Raw genomic sequence first — 15,934 nt, 5'->3', positions numbered from 1 at the left:
ATCCATTTGATCTCATTCAAAATTATAGATAATTTTGCTGGATATGATGTTTTTGACCCCAAGCCTAATTCTTTTGATTGTTGGTAGATATGATTGCAGGACCTGTAATCTTTTATTGTCGCTACTAATAAGTCTTATAAAATTCTAACTGTAGCTTTAGTGTATTTGGATTTTTTTTCTTGTTTCTTGCAAAATTTTTTCTTTAATGTGGGGATTTCAAAATTTGGCAATAATATTCCTGTGTGTTCTAAACAAAGAATCTCTTTGAAGTGGTGATAATGGGATTTTCTCTATTTCTGTAATGCCAGAGAAACTGAGTAAGAAAGAGATTAGTTTTTAATCTTTTAATGTGGAGGATTTTAGGTTAGCTGACCAGATGGGACTCATGTCCAAAAATCATTTCGACTCAGCAGGGAACTTATAATAGGGTTTTAGCTAACTGGGGTTTGCAAACAGAATGCATAACCTAAATATACTGTCTTACAGGGGACACAAAGGCAAATAGGTGGGGGGGAGGGTGAGAACACTGGGTGAGCAGACAAGCCATAATTCCAGGAAAGGATCATAACTTAATCCTGACAGGATAAGAGTCAAGATAGGAAGGTTGAGGGCAGGAAACAGTGAGGTAAGGGGCAATGCTCAAATTAGCAAGGATAGAGATAATGCACCTGGATTTTATGACAGGATGGTATGTAAACTTATATTGAGTAGGTGAAATTTGCTATGTAAATAGTTTCCTAAACTCTCATTTCTATCCCTAAATTTAGCAGAGCAATCCAGGTTAAGGGTTATGGGACATAGATACATATACAGGGCATTCAGTGGTCAAAAATGGAGTCACTTCTATTAGCTATGGCCTAGGGAAAAAAAAAAATCAATCCTCATAATTCTTTGAAAGATTACCCATGAAGTAGTAGGCTTTGCTGGTACTAGATAGTAAGCTAGTGTGAGACAGGGAGGACAAGTAAAATGATTTCCTCAGAGTTTCACAGGAAGGAAGTAGATTAGACAGTTTCTAGATTTAAGTTGTCTGATTCTGAGTCTAGTTCTCTTTGATAAGATCACATAATTTGGAGATAAAATGAACCTTAAGTAACATATGGCCCAGGGGTTCTTAAGCTTTTTTTGGTGTCATGGATATTTTTGTCAGTCAGTTGAAAATCCATGTATTCTTCTCTGATAGTATCGTTAAAGCATAAAATAAAATCCATAGGATTCCAAATGTAAATCCTATCTCAAAGCCCATTGGTATAGGAATTTCTTTTTAGTGGAGATGAAGGCCCTGTTCCATTTGAGGGGTGGAACAGAGTTGACAAGAGACAGAGATCTTTAGTCTAAAATACATTTGGGATTCTTCAGGTCTACTCCTTGATTCTTGTTAAAGTATCTAGTAACTTAATTTCAGTATCAATATTAGTAATGGCAGAGTATTTTATAGATGCCATTTATATTCCTTTTGAATTTATTAGCCTTGTTGTTTCTTGGACAGGATTATCTCTAAATTCAGGGCTTTTTTATTGGTTGACAATTATGTCTGGAATTCTCACCTTCCTCATTTCTTCTTGCAGTATACCCTGCCCCTGCCTTCCTTCAAGTACCAGATAAAATTCTGTCTTCCCTAATTCCCCTTAATCCTATTACCTTCTCTTTTAAATTCTCTCCATTCTATTCCATGTATTTTATGGTTGCATGTAATTGTTTTTATGTTATGTCCTAAACATACATTAGAGTGAGATTCTTGAAATCAGGGTCTAATTTTGTCTTTCTTTGTATCCCAAGTGTTCATCACTGTGCTTAACACATTATATGTGCATAATAAATACTTGTTGACTTCACTTAAAATCAAAATAGTGGTATTGTGTTACTGTAGTGAAAGAAAGTAAATATCTTGCCATGGGCATGATTACTCTCCTTTAAATAGCTAAACTAAGGTCTAAAAATATGTCTTTAATTATTATAGATGAAATTACCAGTTCTAGAAATAGTTCTAACAGTGAAATCACACCTTTAAAAAATTTTTTTTGACCTGTTCTTGATAGTGCCATTTACTCAAGTTAATTGTTCCCAAATAATTAATCTCATTTGATATAATGAGAGTTTCTAAATTTATCCTAGCTAAGGAAATGTTTCTTTGTGTTTTTTTTAAGCCACATTTGATTACCTCATTGAACAAATAAACATGATAAAAATGACTCAGTCTTTAGAAGAATGTAAAGACTTTAGTAAAGAAGATAAACAGTATAACTATAGGATTAGGATCTTCTATAAAATATGCTACTGTACAATTATTTACATTTATTTTATGTTCAATCATAATCATTAGTTTGTGTCTTTGCAAGAAAAATAAAGTTAGATTCCTTATTTAATGAAATGTTTGTGGTCTCCCTTTGAAGAAATTGTTAACAGAAAAATCATTTAAATATGTTATTGATGCTCATTTTAAAACATTTCTATCACTTCTTAATTATTCCTGCAATCCTTATACTCTGGATGGATCCTGCCTTGAAAAAGAATTTAGTTAAGCAAAATGAGTTAACAGGCAGCATGGGAGACTGGAGAGAATAATAACAATCATTCCTTTTTGAGAAATGGGAGGAAAGAATATGAACAATAAATTTGTATCTATCAACAATTCTGTGGATAAAAAAAAAATCTCCAAATTACTAATAATTAGAGGACTCCAAATAAGAACAACCCTAACTTTATAACTCACAACTATCACATTTTCAAAAGCAACAAAAAAGAAAATGATAAACACTCCTGAAGTAGTTGTGAATAGATACAGCTATTCTAGAATGCAATTTGGAACTCTGATCCTAATATCACTAAATTTTCCATACTCTGACACAGTGATGAAATTCTAGGTTTAATTTACCAAGGAGAGCAAAGAAAGAGGAAAGGGAATTATATGTACAAAAACACTCATAGCAATATTTTGGCAAATAGCTAGATACTAAGGAGGGAGGTATCGATTGGGCTAAAAATATTGGGATATATAGAAGCAATTCAGTACTATAGGGCTATAAGAAATGATTAAGGGATTGTGTGACAATCAATTATGATAGATTTGGCTATACTTAGCAATTCAGTGGTCCAAATAAATTCCAGTAAACTTTGGACCATCCACAGCCAGAAAGAAAACTATGGAGACTAAAGATCGAAGCATTCTTTTTTTCAACTTTTTTTCCTTCTTTCTCCTGGTTTTTGCCTTTTGTTCTGATTTTTCTCCCAATATAACTCATATAGAAAATGTAAAAAATGAATTATATGTATAACTTCATAAATAAATAAATTAAAAAGAATAATAATAAATGAAATGATGAAAGCAAGATTTCAGGAAGGAAAGGTTTCAGAGAAATTTGCAGAGATTTCAACAAACTGGTATACAATGAAGTAACTAAAACCAGAACATTTTGTATAATAACAACAGCACTGGGGAAAAAAACAGTTTTTGATAGAACTATGAACACTTCAATGATTAATAACCAATTCTAGAGGATTGATGTAACAGACAACCCACATCTTGACAGAGAAGTGATGGACTCAAGATACAGAATGGAACATATGTTTTTAGACATGGCCAATGTATTTGTTACCTGATTCTTTTTTCTTGTTCTTTTTTCCTACTTAGGGGAATGGTAAAGAAAAAATGAATACCTATTAATTGAAAAAGATTGAATGAATCATATGAACAAGATAGTCATAGTTTAATTTCTGTGGAAAACAACAATTTGTTTTGTTAAATTTATTTTAGAAAGAAAGATTCTGTTTCTGGAGTCAAGGGTCAACAAACTAGAATCTTATAGAGATGAAAAAATGGGTCATTTATAAAATTGTGCAGTGGTCATTACCCACGTGTACATCTAGTTTTAGAGGGAAAAAAAGTGTAGTTGGTTAAATAATCTCTGAGAGTCACTTTAAGTTAATTGTAATAATGGTTTTGAATGAGACAAATGCAGATCTGGAAAACCATTGTGAAATCAGTGACCCTTCCTTCCTCCTTTCCTTCATTCCTCCCTCCCCCCTTCCCTTCTTTACCTCTCTTTCTTCCTCCCTCCCTCCCTCCTTCCTTGCCTCCCTTTCTTCCTCCTTTCCTCCTTCTCTGCCTTCCTCCCTCCCTCCTTGCTTTCCTTCCTGCCTTTCTCCTTCCCTCCTTTTCTTCCTTCATCCCCCCCTTTCCTTCCTCCTTCCCTCCCTTTTCCCCTGCCTTTCTTCCTCCCTCCCTCCCTTTTTCCCTACCTTCCTTCCTCCCTCTCTCCTTCCTTTCCTCCTTCTTTTCTCCTTCCTTCTTACCTCCCTTCCTTCCTTTCTTTTCTTCCTTCCTTCCCTCTCTTTCTTCCTTTTCTCCCAACCTCCCTCCCTTGCTTCCTTCCTTCCTTCAATCCATCTTTTTTGTTTTAATGAAGCAATTAGGATTAAGTGACTTCCCCAGGGTCATAGAGTCAGTGACTTTTCAAGAACCATACAAGCTAATTCATAAGCCTTGAGTAGGAGGAACAAAGCAATGGCAAAAACATTCTTGAACACCATTTAAAAAATTTTCCAATATGAATATTGTTATTCAATTTACTGAATTTTTTTATTCCATTTTTTGCTACATGTAAAATACAATATATAATAATAGTCATATAAAAAGAACATTGATTAATTTTTCACTTTAAAAAACCCTTTAACTCATTATTTTCTCAAATTTGGGGAAACAAAAGTCACTATTAAGCTTGACATCAAATTAAAATTTATTAAGTTATTTAATATAGTGTTCTTGAAATATTGCTTAGAAATAGAAAATTTCCAAGTGCAAAATGTAAATTACTTTCAACTTTCAATAGTAGAATGGATTTCATTTTATTTTGAGAAGTGGATTTGTCTTTAAAATTTCTAAAATGTCAATTCAATATTTTTATTTTATAGATCTGATTTTGAGTATTAATTAAGTCATTTTGAATAACTTTTCTTGATTCAAAAGGATCCTTACTCTGTCATTATCATAGACATCAGATAGTGTCCTGGTGCAAAAACATATATTTATTTTTTAACAATTCTTTTTTCGGTTTTTAGTTTGAAATTCTTTCCCTTAAACCCACCCCATGCCCTATCCACTGAAAAGGAAAGGAATATAATAACAATTTTACAAGTGAAATTATGAAAATATATCTTAATATTAATTGTATAACAAGAACAAGAACAAAAAAGAAAATAAAGTGAGAAAAGTGTACTTCATTTCAGAATTAAATTCCCTCACTTCTTTCTCTGGAGGTTATAGTATTTTTCATCACCACTCCTTTGGAATTACCTTGGATCATTGCATTTATCAGAATACCTAAATTTTTCACAGCTTCTATAAATATTTTTGTTCCTATAGATAATTGGGATGCAGCTTTAATAATGGTATTTATGGATCAAAAGGTATGCATAGTTTTATACCATAGTTCCATTTTTTTTCTCCAGAATTGTAAGATCAGTTTACAACTCCACTAACAGTTCATTAGTGTACATAGTTTCCTTCATCTCTTCCAGCATTTGTTTTTTTCTAATAGGTGTGCTTGTGGTAACCTCAGAATTACTTTAATTTATATTTCTCTAATCAATAGTGATTTAAAACATTTTATATGACTTTCGTTAGTTTTGATTTCTTCTGAAAGCTATCTGTTCATATCCCTTGACAATTTATCAAATGGGAAATGGCTCTCATTTTTATATATTTGAGAAAAGGTGTGTTTATCAGGGAAACATGAAATTTTTGATATTACTTCACTGTTTGTGGTGCTTTTTCTCAAAATATGGTTTCCTTGATATTCTTTTAATTAGTTCTGTGTTTGTTTTTGCTTGGATATCATGATTGATACTTTTGCCTTTTTTTTATATATATACTTCAACTAAAGCATGATAGGTTCTGCTCCATTTCTCTCTCTGTTTTTCTCACTCTGCCTCTGTGTGTGTGTGTGTGTGTGTATCTCTTCTCCATATTTTGAGTCCATGTGTATGTATTTCTAGTTTGTTGTAAACATCATATTGTTGGATTCTGGATTCTAATCCATTGTACTGTCTGCTTCTGTTTTATGGATGAGCTCTTCTCAATTATATTCACACTTATTACTATATATTTTCCTACTTCCTATTCTCTTATGTTTATTCTTCTAATGATCTTTTTATCTTGCCCTTCCTCAAAAATCTGTTTTGCTTCTCATCATTGCCTCTCTTAATCTATCCTGTCTTTTATGATCCCTCTAATTTCTTTTTATTGCCTTTTTTTTCTCTATTGGGTAAGACAGATTTCTATATACAACTGAGTTTGTATATGTATGTGTGTATGCAAACATACTATGATACATATACACAATATATATTCTTCCCTCTTTAAATTAATTTTGATGATAGTGAGATTTAAGCATTGCCTATTCACTCACTATTTCCTACATTAAATATTTTCTTTGGTGTCTCTTTTAGGTGAGATAATCTCCATTATGCCTCTCTCTGCATCCTTCTTTCCATCCTTCTCTTTTTAACTCCATTTTATTTTGAGATTATCTCAATATAAATGATTCACACCCATGCCTTCTATGTAGTCTTTCTAACTGCCTTAATGATGATAAAGTACTTGGGGATTATGTGTATAATACTCCTATACAGGAATATGAACAGTTTAACTTTATTGAATCACTATTTTATGTTTATATTTTTATGCTTAAATCCTGTGTTTGAAGGTTAGATTTTCTATTCATGTCTGGTCATTTCATCAGGAATGATTGAAAATCTTCTATTCCATTAAACATTTTTTTTTTTCCCTTGAAGGATTATACTCAGTATTTCTCGGAAGGTTTTTCTTGTTTCTGACACTTGCTTCTTTGCCTTCTGGAATATAATCTTTCAAATTCTCTGCTCTTTGAACATAAAAGCTGCTAAATCTTGTGTTATTCTGATGATGGCTTTGAAGTATTTGAATTTTTTTACTCTTTGTGTCCTTTAGATATTTTCTCCTCGATCTGTGAGCTCTAGAATCTGGTTACAACATTACTTGGAGTTTTCATTTTGGAATTCTTTTAGGAAGTGATTGTTGGATTCTCTCAATTTCTATTTTGCCTTCTGGATCTAAAATATTTGGGCAGTTTTCATGGGCAATTTCTTGAAATATTATGTCTAGCCTCTGTTTTAATTATACTTTTCAGGTAGTCCTGTGAATTTTAAATGATCCCTCCTTGATTTATTTTTCAGGTATTTTTTTTAATGTCAAATTTTCTCTTTTTAAAATTTTTGTTACTTTGTTTTATTATTTCTTGAGATCTCGTGGAGTCAGCTTCCTAGTTTTTAAGGAATTATTTTCTTCAGTGAGCTCCTATGCTTCTTTCTCATGTGGCCACTTATATTTTTTAATGTATTATTTTCTTCAGTTTTTTAACTCTTATAAGAAATTTTAATTCTCCTTTCATATTTTTCTTGCATCACTCTAATTTTTTAAAAATTGTTCCTCTATCACTCTGACACCTTTCTTTAATGCTTCCATTTTTCTTGTTGAGCTTAGGTTCAATTACTGTTTATTTTTTTTTTCTTTAAGACTTTGGTCGTAAATGTTTTCATTTTTGTCTTTAGATTTTGTATCTTGGTCTTCCCTTCCATCATAGTAGCTTTTTATGATTAGATTCTTTGTTGTTCTTGTTTGTTAATTTTTTCCAATCTATTTATTGATTTCAAATCTCTTTTTAAGCTGGGCTTGTCTGAGGTGAAGAAGCATTGTCCCTAGCTTCAGGCTTTTTCACATGGCTGTGTTCACTGCAAAATGTCAGTGCTTTTAAGATGTTGTAATATGGGAAGAAATGTGGTCATTGCTCTCCTAGCCTAAACTTTGGTCTTTATACTGAAAGGCCCTTCCATAGCTGCAAATGCCAGTGCTTTTCTTGGCCCTGGGTGGGACTGTGAGCAAGTCTTCCACTCTTCTACAGCCACAAGAACTTGTACTCCTCTTTGATTTGGTTCTGCAATCAGAACCCCTGCTCCCTTGTGATAAATGAGAAGCTTTTCTCTCCATCCTGGAACTATGACCCAGCATTGCTTATGGGCAATAGAGTTGCCAATTAATACCATCTACGCCTAGTCCCAGCAAAGGGTCCCCTATAATCTGTTTCTAACCAATTGTACAAATCAAACCTTTTATCATGTCTGGATTGAGAGCTCCAGAAGCTGCTGCTTCTTTCAAAGCTGCGTTTAAGGCCCTGTCTATTCAGTTCAGCCTGGCCTACATCCTAGTATCACAGATCTCTCGTGACAATCTCCTAAGTAGTCTTGGGCTAAAAAAAATGATTTACTCTGACCTTCTGTTGACTTTGCTGTTCCAAAATTCAATTTGAAGAACTATTTTAAAGTTATTTGGAGATGGATGTTAGGAGAGTTTGGCTGGGTTGCTGTCTTTAATTTCCCTCCAGATGAACACATTTTGATCTTGATATGGGTGTGGTATAGAAGTTAGAAAGTTGATTGTTGTTTTGAGTCCAGAATCTTGTATTGATTTTCCTTTCATGTAAAATAATATATTTCCAGTTTAGTTCACATGAAGAAAGCATCTGTTAGTACTCAAAATAGTCTAGAAATTCTACCATTTTATTAAATATTCATTCTGTCTACCACATTTTGGAATACTTATAAAACGATTTCCATGACAACTATATCATAGGCTACTTCTGTTTGGTTACTGAGTTCACTGTCAATTCTAATGAATCCTATCCAATTAAAATTGTGTGCATAATTTGTGTAAATTCTTAGTCAATATTATTAATTATATTTGCAGATAGAAGCATGTAGATACTTTTTCCTTCCCATATTATAGCAATTCATGTCATGCTTTCATATATCATAGGCCTGTCCAAAGCTAGAAAATAATTTTGATGACATCAAGCACACGACTCTTGGTGAGCGAGGAGCTCTTCGAGAAGCAATGAGGTAAGTCTGGGTCACCATGGCAACAGTCACAGATGTGGTAAAGAAAAAGTCATTCTTCATTATTGGGGGAACAAATGAGTTCATTGCCACCATTCAGCTCTGTTCTCTAAGGTATTAATTTGTCAGTGGAGAGGCTTCCCTTGAGGCTCTACTTTGGTTTTGAAGCTGCATAAATGTTCAGCCTCGCTGCACAGTAAAAAATGTAAATGTTTAATTTGTGACTTAAAATGCTTAAGGGGTGTCTTGTTTTATATTTATACTAAACTGTGTGAATGAATGAAAATATTGTTCATCTAAATTCTGCCTGTGTTGGAGGGATTGTACAATGACTTGGTATTATTAATTTATGTTTATATTTTTTTAAATAGCTATGTATTTTCAATTATTAGACTTTAATAGGGTCATATTCAAATAGTGGGAAAAGTTTTTTTTTCTCATTAAATTTTTAAAATATTTTGCCTTGTTTTTACTATATTTGTAAATCTACATATTTACAGATATAATATTTTGGGGTAAAAAAAAGTTTTACAGTAAGAAGTTTTATGGTGAATGTCATCATTATTATTTCTCATGAACTTGGGGAGTTTTCTGGTAACTTTTAGTAAAGTATTTTAAAAACATAATAGTTGATTGGACTCAAGGAAGAAAACATATGAAATACTTTAAATGGGTTTGGAGTAAAATTCATTACTTGGCCTTAGAAAATGGAATAAGTGAATCAATTTTTTAAAAAGTTCTGTTCTGGACATATGATATAATTATTTTTAAAATGGTTATAAGTGTTTATTTAGTGTGAAGAATTGATATTGATTTTTAAAAATATTTCTTTTTCCTCATCTTTTTTCCCCTTAAACTTGGAGGTTAAAGAGGAAATGAACAAAAAAATTAACATACAAGGATTATCTAACTAAATGCTCAGTGAAGTAGTTCAGACTCTATTCCATTTAAAGCAATACATAGTTACCATATACCTTAGTTTAGAAGCTGCCCTCATTTAGTAACCTCCCTTTTTACCATGCAAGCAGCAGGGGAAAGTAATTAAATTTAATAGAAGCTGCCCTCATTTTGAAGCCACTTCTATTTAAAACCGCAGGGGGAGGTAATTAAATTTAATGGAAACAGTAGCTTCTACACAAAGATACATGGTACTTTCTATATAGATGATTATGATGTCACAAAAAGAGGAATAATATATGGCTCGTAAGAAGGAATTACCAGCTGGAGCAAGTGAACCTTTTTTTTTTTTTTTGGTTGTTGTTGTTAATATCTTTACTAATAAAAAGAAAAGGAAAAGTAAACCTGAATACACAAATGAAATTGTTCCTTTGAATGTATCTTTGAATAAAAAGCACATATACACTGAGATAAAATTTGTTCATAAAAATAAATCTAGAATCAACATAAGACATAATTTTGAGTTAATAACAAAAATTATAAAATGAATTTGTTTTTCTGTATAATAACCCCTGTGTATTTGCAATTTTTGGAGTCAAAAATAAACATTTTTATTTTTGGAAACTATTTATTCTCTGTGTATCTACTAATGTTTTTATTATACAACTCAATCACCCATCTACAAATTCAGACACATAAAATACAAGTGAATGCTGCCAGTTGGGCTTTAGAGCAAAGAATTAAAGAACCCCAAAGAAAACAATTGTTGAGAAACAGAATTATTAAAAATGGATTAAATGAGGGAAGGAGAAAAAAGAAGGAGAAAAAAATCAATAGAAATAGGGCAAAACATCCCTAAGGGGTATATGTAGGAATTATTTCTTTTATATATTTATTCATTTAATTAACTATTTTAAACCATTTTACAAATTACATCAACAGGTACCCTTTATCATATTCTCCCCAGGTAGGTCCTATTATGGAAAAACTCCAACATCAGACCAATAGTTGAGATTATATTTACAGCTAAATCAGATATTTTCATTACTAGTAAAAGAGGGGGTCCAGATAAGTAAAATTAACAAATAACTCAAAGATTTTTAATATATTGTATGGCTTTACAATACATTGGATACTTATTTGAAATGATACTTTTTTTTTTTTACTACTCCTTAATAACATTACTTTTTAATGCAAAGTATTGCATTTTCATGAACCATATAGGAAAAAAGAAGGCATAGGGGTAAAAAGTACAGTGTGTGTGGCAGGAAAGAATAGAAAGAGTATTGAACTAAGAATCAAAAAGATGAGTTCAAATCCCATAATACTAGGTATTTTCAGAAACTTATTAGTTCTATAATCTCAAAGAAATCATATTATCTTATCAGTTTCCCCACCTATATAATCGACATAATAATAATATCATCTATCTCCCAGGAGTGTCATGAGGATCAAATAAAATTCTTGTAAAGTGCCTTGGTTTGAAAAACTTAAAGTGCCGTGTAAATGTTATCATCGTCATCATTTTTATTGGTGATCTCCTCATCATAAACATCATCATTCTCTATTAACTAAATTCTGTATAATGGAAATTGAATGTAAATCCTAGTGATATTCCAACTTTTATGTTCTGTGATTCTTGGGATCTATTCTTTAATATAATGGAAAAAACGGTTTTTGAAAGTGTTTTTTTTCTACAGCTTTGTTCAATGTGAAAGGTATTTCCACACTTGAACCAATTAATTTGCAAGTACAGAACAGACAATCACTACAGGAGCAGCAACTACAAGAGGACACATTTTTTGAGTATTATATTTATGAATGGAATTGACTGCCTTCATATTAATGAGCCCTGTATTCCTAGAAATGTCCAGTAAGAAACTCAATGACTCTCTGTGAAAAATGACAGGAAAATGAAAGGAAAAATCTTTGCATCATTTAATTGATCATTCAAAGAACATTTATTAAGTGCCTGCCATACACCAGATATAATTCTAACCCTGGTGATGCAAATACAAATACTGAAAAATGCCTACTCTCAAGAATTTTATTACATTGATAGATTATTGGTCTATGTGGTATATATACCTTTCCAAGATGGAAACAATATAATTCAATAATTCTAATGATACATAAAAGGGTAATTAGTTAACCATTAAATGACCAATTAAATAACCAACTAACTGACAATATTTTTTAAAGTTCTTAACACTTCAAGGAAATAAGAAAAATATATTTAAAATAACAATTAGAGTAGATTGAAATCCATAGACGATGTATGTTTATTCAGAGTGCCCAAAATTGGCACATTTATTGATAGATTCTTGCTTAATTGCTGATGATAGCTGTCCTTATTCTTGGTTGTGGCATTCTAGGATCTTGCATTTTCTATGCATAGTTCTCTAGGCATTTGAAATGCTTTCTAGTGGTACTGACATATGAGAGAAAACATGTTAAGACTGTATACTACTCTTCTGTGGCTGCCTTAATGAAACTTAGAGATTAAAATTGAAAAAAGTAAATTTATACTTTTTATAAGTATATATACTTATATATTATAATATATTTATTATATTACATATCTATCTATCTATCTATATATATATATATAATTGGGCCAATTATAGTAAAAAGCAGTAGTTCCAGTATCTTTATCATGAATACATTTTGTTTCATATAAGTAATGTCACTTAAAATTTTTAGAGTGAGGAGATAATCATATGAGCAGAGCAACAAGAAGAAGCAAGATAATAGTAGGATCATGTAAACCAAGGGCAAAGTATTCAAGTATCTCCAAATGGTAAGGAGTTGTAGCATCCTGGTGTTGAGCATGATGATCTTCAAGCATGCCCAATGGGGAAGGTATCCTCAAACCCTTCAGTCTGAGTCTTTTAGGCTTTCCATAGTCCTTGAGTTCTGTGGTGATTACTGGTTCTGTTCCACATAAAATAGTAATATGGGCAATGGAGAAGAGAACCATGTTTGATTCTCTTTCACAAGTACAGAGATTAAAAATGGCTAGAAAGCTATGTATTTCTAATTTGAAAATTACAAATGAGGAGGGAGAAATTCCTAAGATAGGGGAAGAGAAGAAGATGTCTTACAGCAGGCAAAGATTATTGCCTAAAAGAAACATTACAAAACAGAGCAGAACAGAACAATGTTGAGATTTTCTGTTATACCATAAGAAAGAAAAAAAGAAAAGTAGGTTAATTTTTTTTAAGGGCTGAGAAAATCATAGTACTGAATTTAGAATTTAATTTCTTATATTCCCCTCTAATTCTTTAATAGAATAATAACATCAATAATAATCTTATACTTGTGTGTTTTTTAAGGTTTATGAGTATTTTACTTTTTTGTTTTTCCTATTTTCCAGATGAAATACCTTGAGGTACAATGTTAAGTAACATTCATGGATACAAAGCTAACAAATATCTGAGATATTATCCAAATCTAGGTCTTAGACTCTAAGTCCATGTCACTTTCTAATACTATAAGCTGCCTGGTTTATTAAATAGGAAAAAAAGAAAATGGTGGTTCTCTAGGAAAAAATATAAAAAATATAAAAAGAACTTTAATCTTTATTGACAATTGTAATCTTACAAACAACAATAACAAAATAGATCCATTAAGGTGATAGATTGCTGAACCTGGAGTAAGAAAAGCCTGGATTCAAATCCTGGTAAATCATTGGCAAATCACTTGATCTCTGTAAACCTCAGTTTCCTTATTTCTAAAATGAGGAATATCTTCCAAGTTCCCTTCCATCTCTGAACCTAGTTTCTTCTGAGACTACAGATAGAATAAGAGCACAATTCTAGCTTACTAAAAAAATCAAAAAACCTTTGAGGTATCAGAATTTTAGATAAAAAACTCAGAGAATATTTTATTTTACAATAAAGAAATTATGTTCAAGTTGTTGTGCAAAGGGTGAATCAACTAGATCTATCCTCTCAGAGCTCTGATTTAGCCTCTGGCTGACCCTGTCGATGATTTGAGCTTTATAGCACTAGATGGCAATATTGAGTTGAAGAGCTGGGCTCTTCAGGTATGTGCAGTATTTTCTCCATCTAGGCCTCTGTCTAGGAATATATTTTCTTAGATAGAGGGTTAGATGCATAATAGAAATATATATATATATATATATATATATATATATATATATATATATACATATATATGTGTGTGTATACATTCATATATGTGTATATATGTGTGTATATATAAAGATGACTATGCTAAAAAACAATTTTAGAGAATTCAGAAATATAAAAGAATTTAACATTTTAGTTTTTAAGAAGCTAAGTACTTTAAGAAATTTTCTTTTCCTTAAGAAAACTAATTTGTTCTTTTATTAAGGTTAGTCCCTTTCTGGTATCTAACCACTTTAAGATACCATCTTATTTTTATCACTTTTTTATGATATTTTTCCTCTGGAGTTTTTTACTCTATGAGTCAATCTACTAGTATTGCTATAAAATCCCTTGCATTAACCTTTAATATTAATTTTAATTGTCAATCCTCATATCTCCCCATTTCAATTTCTTGACACCAATAAAACAGTTGGCATGTCTACCCCTCAGATGAATGCAATCTGAAATTGACCTAGAATCAGAGACAAGGACTAATAATAATTTTTTCAAGTTTTTATAATATCAGCTACATAAGGAAGAGATTTTAAATATTAAACACAGTAACTGCAAAGAATAACAATGGACCTTTGTATGTTTATGTATTCATTAGAACTAGAAAAGGGCCTTGTATATTTGAGTGGATTGATTAATTGTCAACAAATAGATATCAATATTTTCAGTCATTGCCCTCTAGGATATTGCTGTTTATAAACTATACAGAAAGCAACATAGTATTATGTGTACTCAAATGCTTTCTAGTGGTAGTGGTTTATTAAAGAAAATATTTTAATGAGGCATATCAGCCTCATACTTTAGCTTTCTGGGAGGACTTAGAGATTTCTATGGAAGATGCAAGTGAACCAATAATACTTAAAATCAATATATTCGAGTTTTAGTACATATGTTTTGCATAGTTTTTATTGTTGTTTATTGTAATTGTTAAATCAATCCAATGACAATGAATTCAAATAGACAAATATTTATTCTGCTTACTAAGTGCAAGACTCTGTAGCAACACCTGGAAATTTAAAAAAAAAAAGATAAAATGAAATCACTTCTTACTAGATTTAAACCTAGTAACAACTTAACTTCTGCTGAAAGCATGCACTTCCATTTCTTATAAGAAATTCTTTCCTCTTAGGGCTATGTTGCCATAGTTCATGATGGGATAAGTCTGGCGCCGTAGGTTCTGAAATAGGTATACTCCATAATACCCTTTGAAAACTGTCTCCTATAAGGAGACTATATACTTCTAATACTCGGTCTGGCTGCTGACAGCAATTGGTTTTTAAAGAGATAGAATGGTTATGGAGCAAAAATCACCTCTCTGAGTTCATGTAGTAGGTAACTACTGCAAAATATTTGTTTATCACAAAGCAAGACTTATAGGGTGAAAAATCAAGAGTATTTGTTATTATTATTCCCGAAAATTGGTTCAAACCTCAGGAAAAAAACCTAAACAATTATGAGAATTTTAACAAAATTTCTTATGCTACAATTTATGTGACAGAGAAAAATCATTTATATATTACAATCTTGGACATTCCCTTTAGGTTATACAAAGGTAAAAAGAAGGTAGGTCCATAATTCTATGCTTCTTTTAATGTCATCAAAGTTGGAAGAATCTTAGTTAAACCAAGTTGAGTTATAATCTCATATATTCTCTAAAAATTCAAAATTTGATAAACAATTGGTAAAGTATACTATTAAAATAGTGCATTTCATAAATATAAAGATCTATAAAGATTTATCCCAATCATGCTTTCCAAAAATCCAACCATGAATTATTCCCATTATCTTCTTCTCTACTTCTATTACTCTTGCTAAGAGTTTGAGAAATACATGAATCAAAAAAAAAAAAAAAAAGAGAGAGAGAGAGAGAAATACATGAATCTGTGGAGATTAGATCTTTTAAAAATTTATGTAAACTAATCTCATCTGCACTCTTCCCCCTTTCCCCACCCCTTAAGCAAGGC

General features: G+C 31.4%; 1 protein-coding gene across 2 annotated transcripts in view; it reads left to right on the top strand.

Annotated features, from left to right (window-relative positions):
* DPYD (dihydropyrimidine dehydrogenase) overlaps positions 1-15,934 on the top strand; it is a 968,100-nt gene that overhangs the window by 132,705 nt on the left and 819,461 nt on the right. The window contains exon 3 of one of the 2 annotated variants that reach the window (XM_003769672.4): positions 8,849-8,931. The exons of the other annotated variant lie outside the window; for it this stretch is intronic. Coding sequence (XP_003769720.1) covers positions 8,849-8,931 — 83 coding nt within the window. The remainder of the gene's footprint in view (positions 1-8,848; positions 8,932-15,934) is intronic. 2 annotated transcript variants of the gene reach the window in all.

This window comes from Sarcophilus harrisii, chromosome 4 (assembly GCF_902635505.1).
Source record: "Sarcophilus harrisii chromosome 4, mSarHar1.11, whole genome shotgun sequence".
Taxonomy (NCBI): Eukaryota; Metazoa; Chordata; class Mammalia; order Dasyuromorphia; family Dasyuridae; genus Sarcophilus; species Sarcophilus harrisii.
Note: the sequence above shows the minus strand (reverse complement) of the source record. Positions and strands in the feature narration are given on the sequence as shown.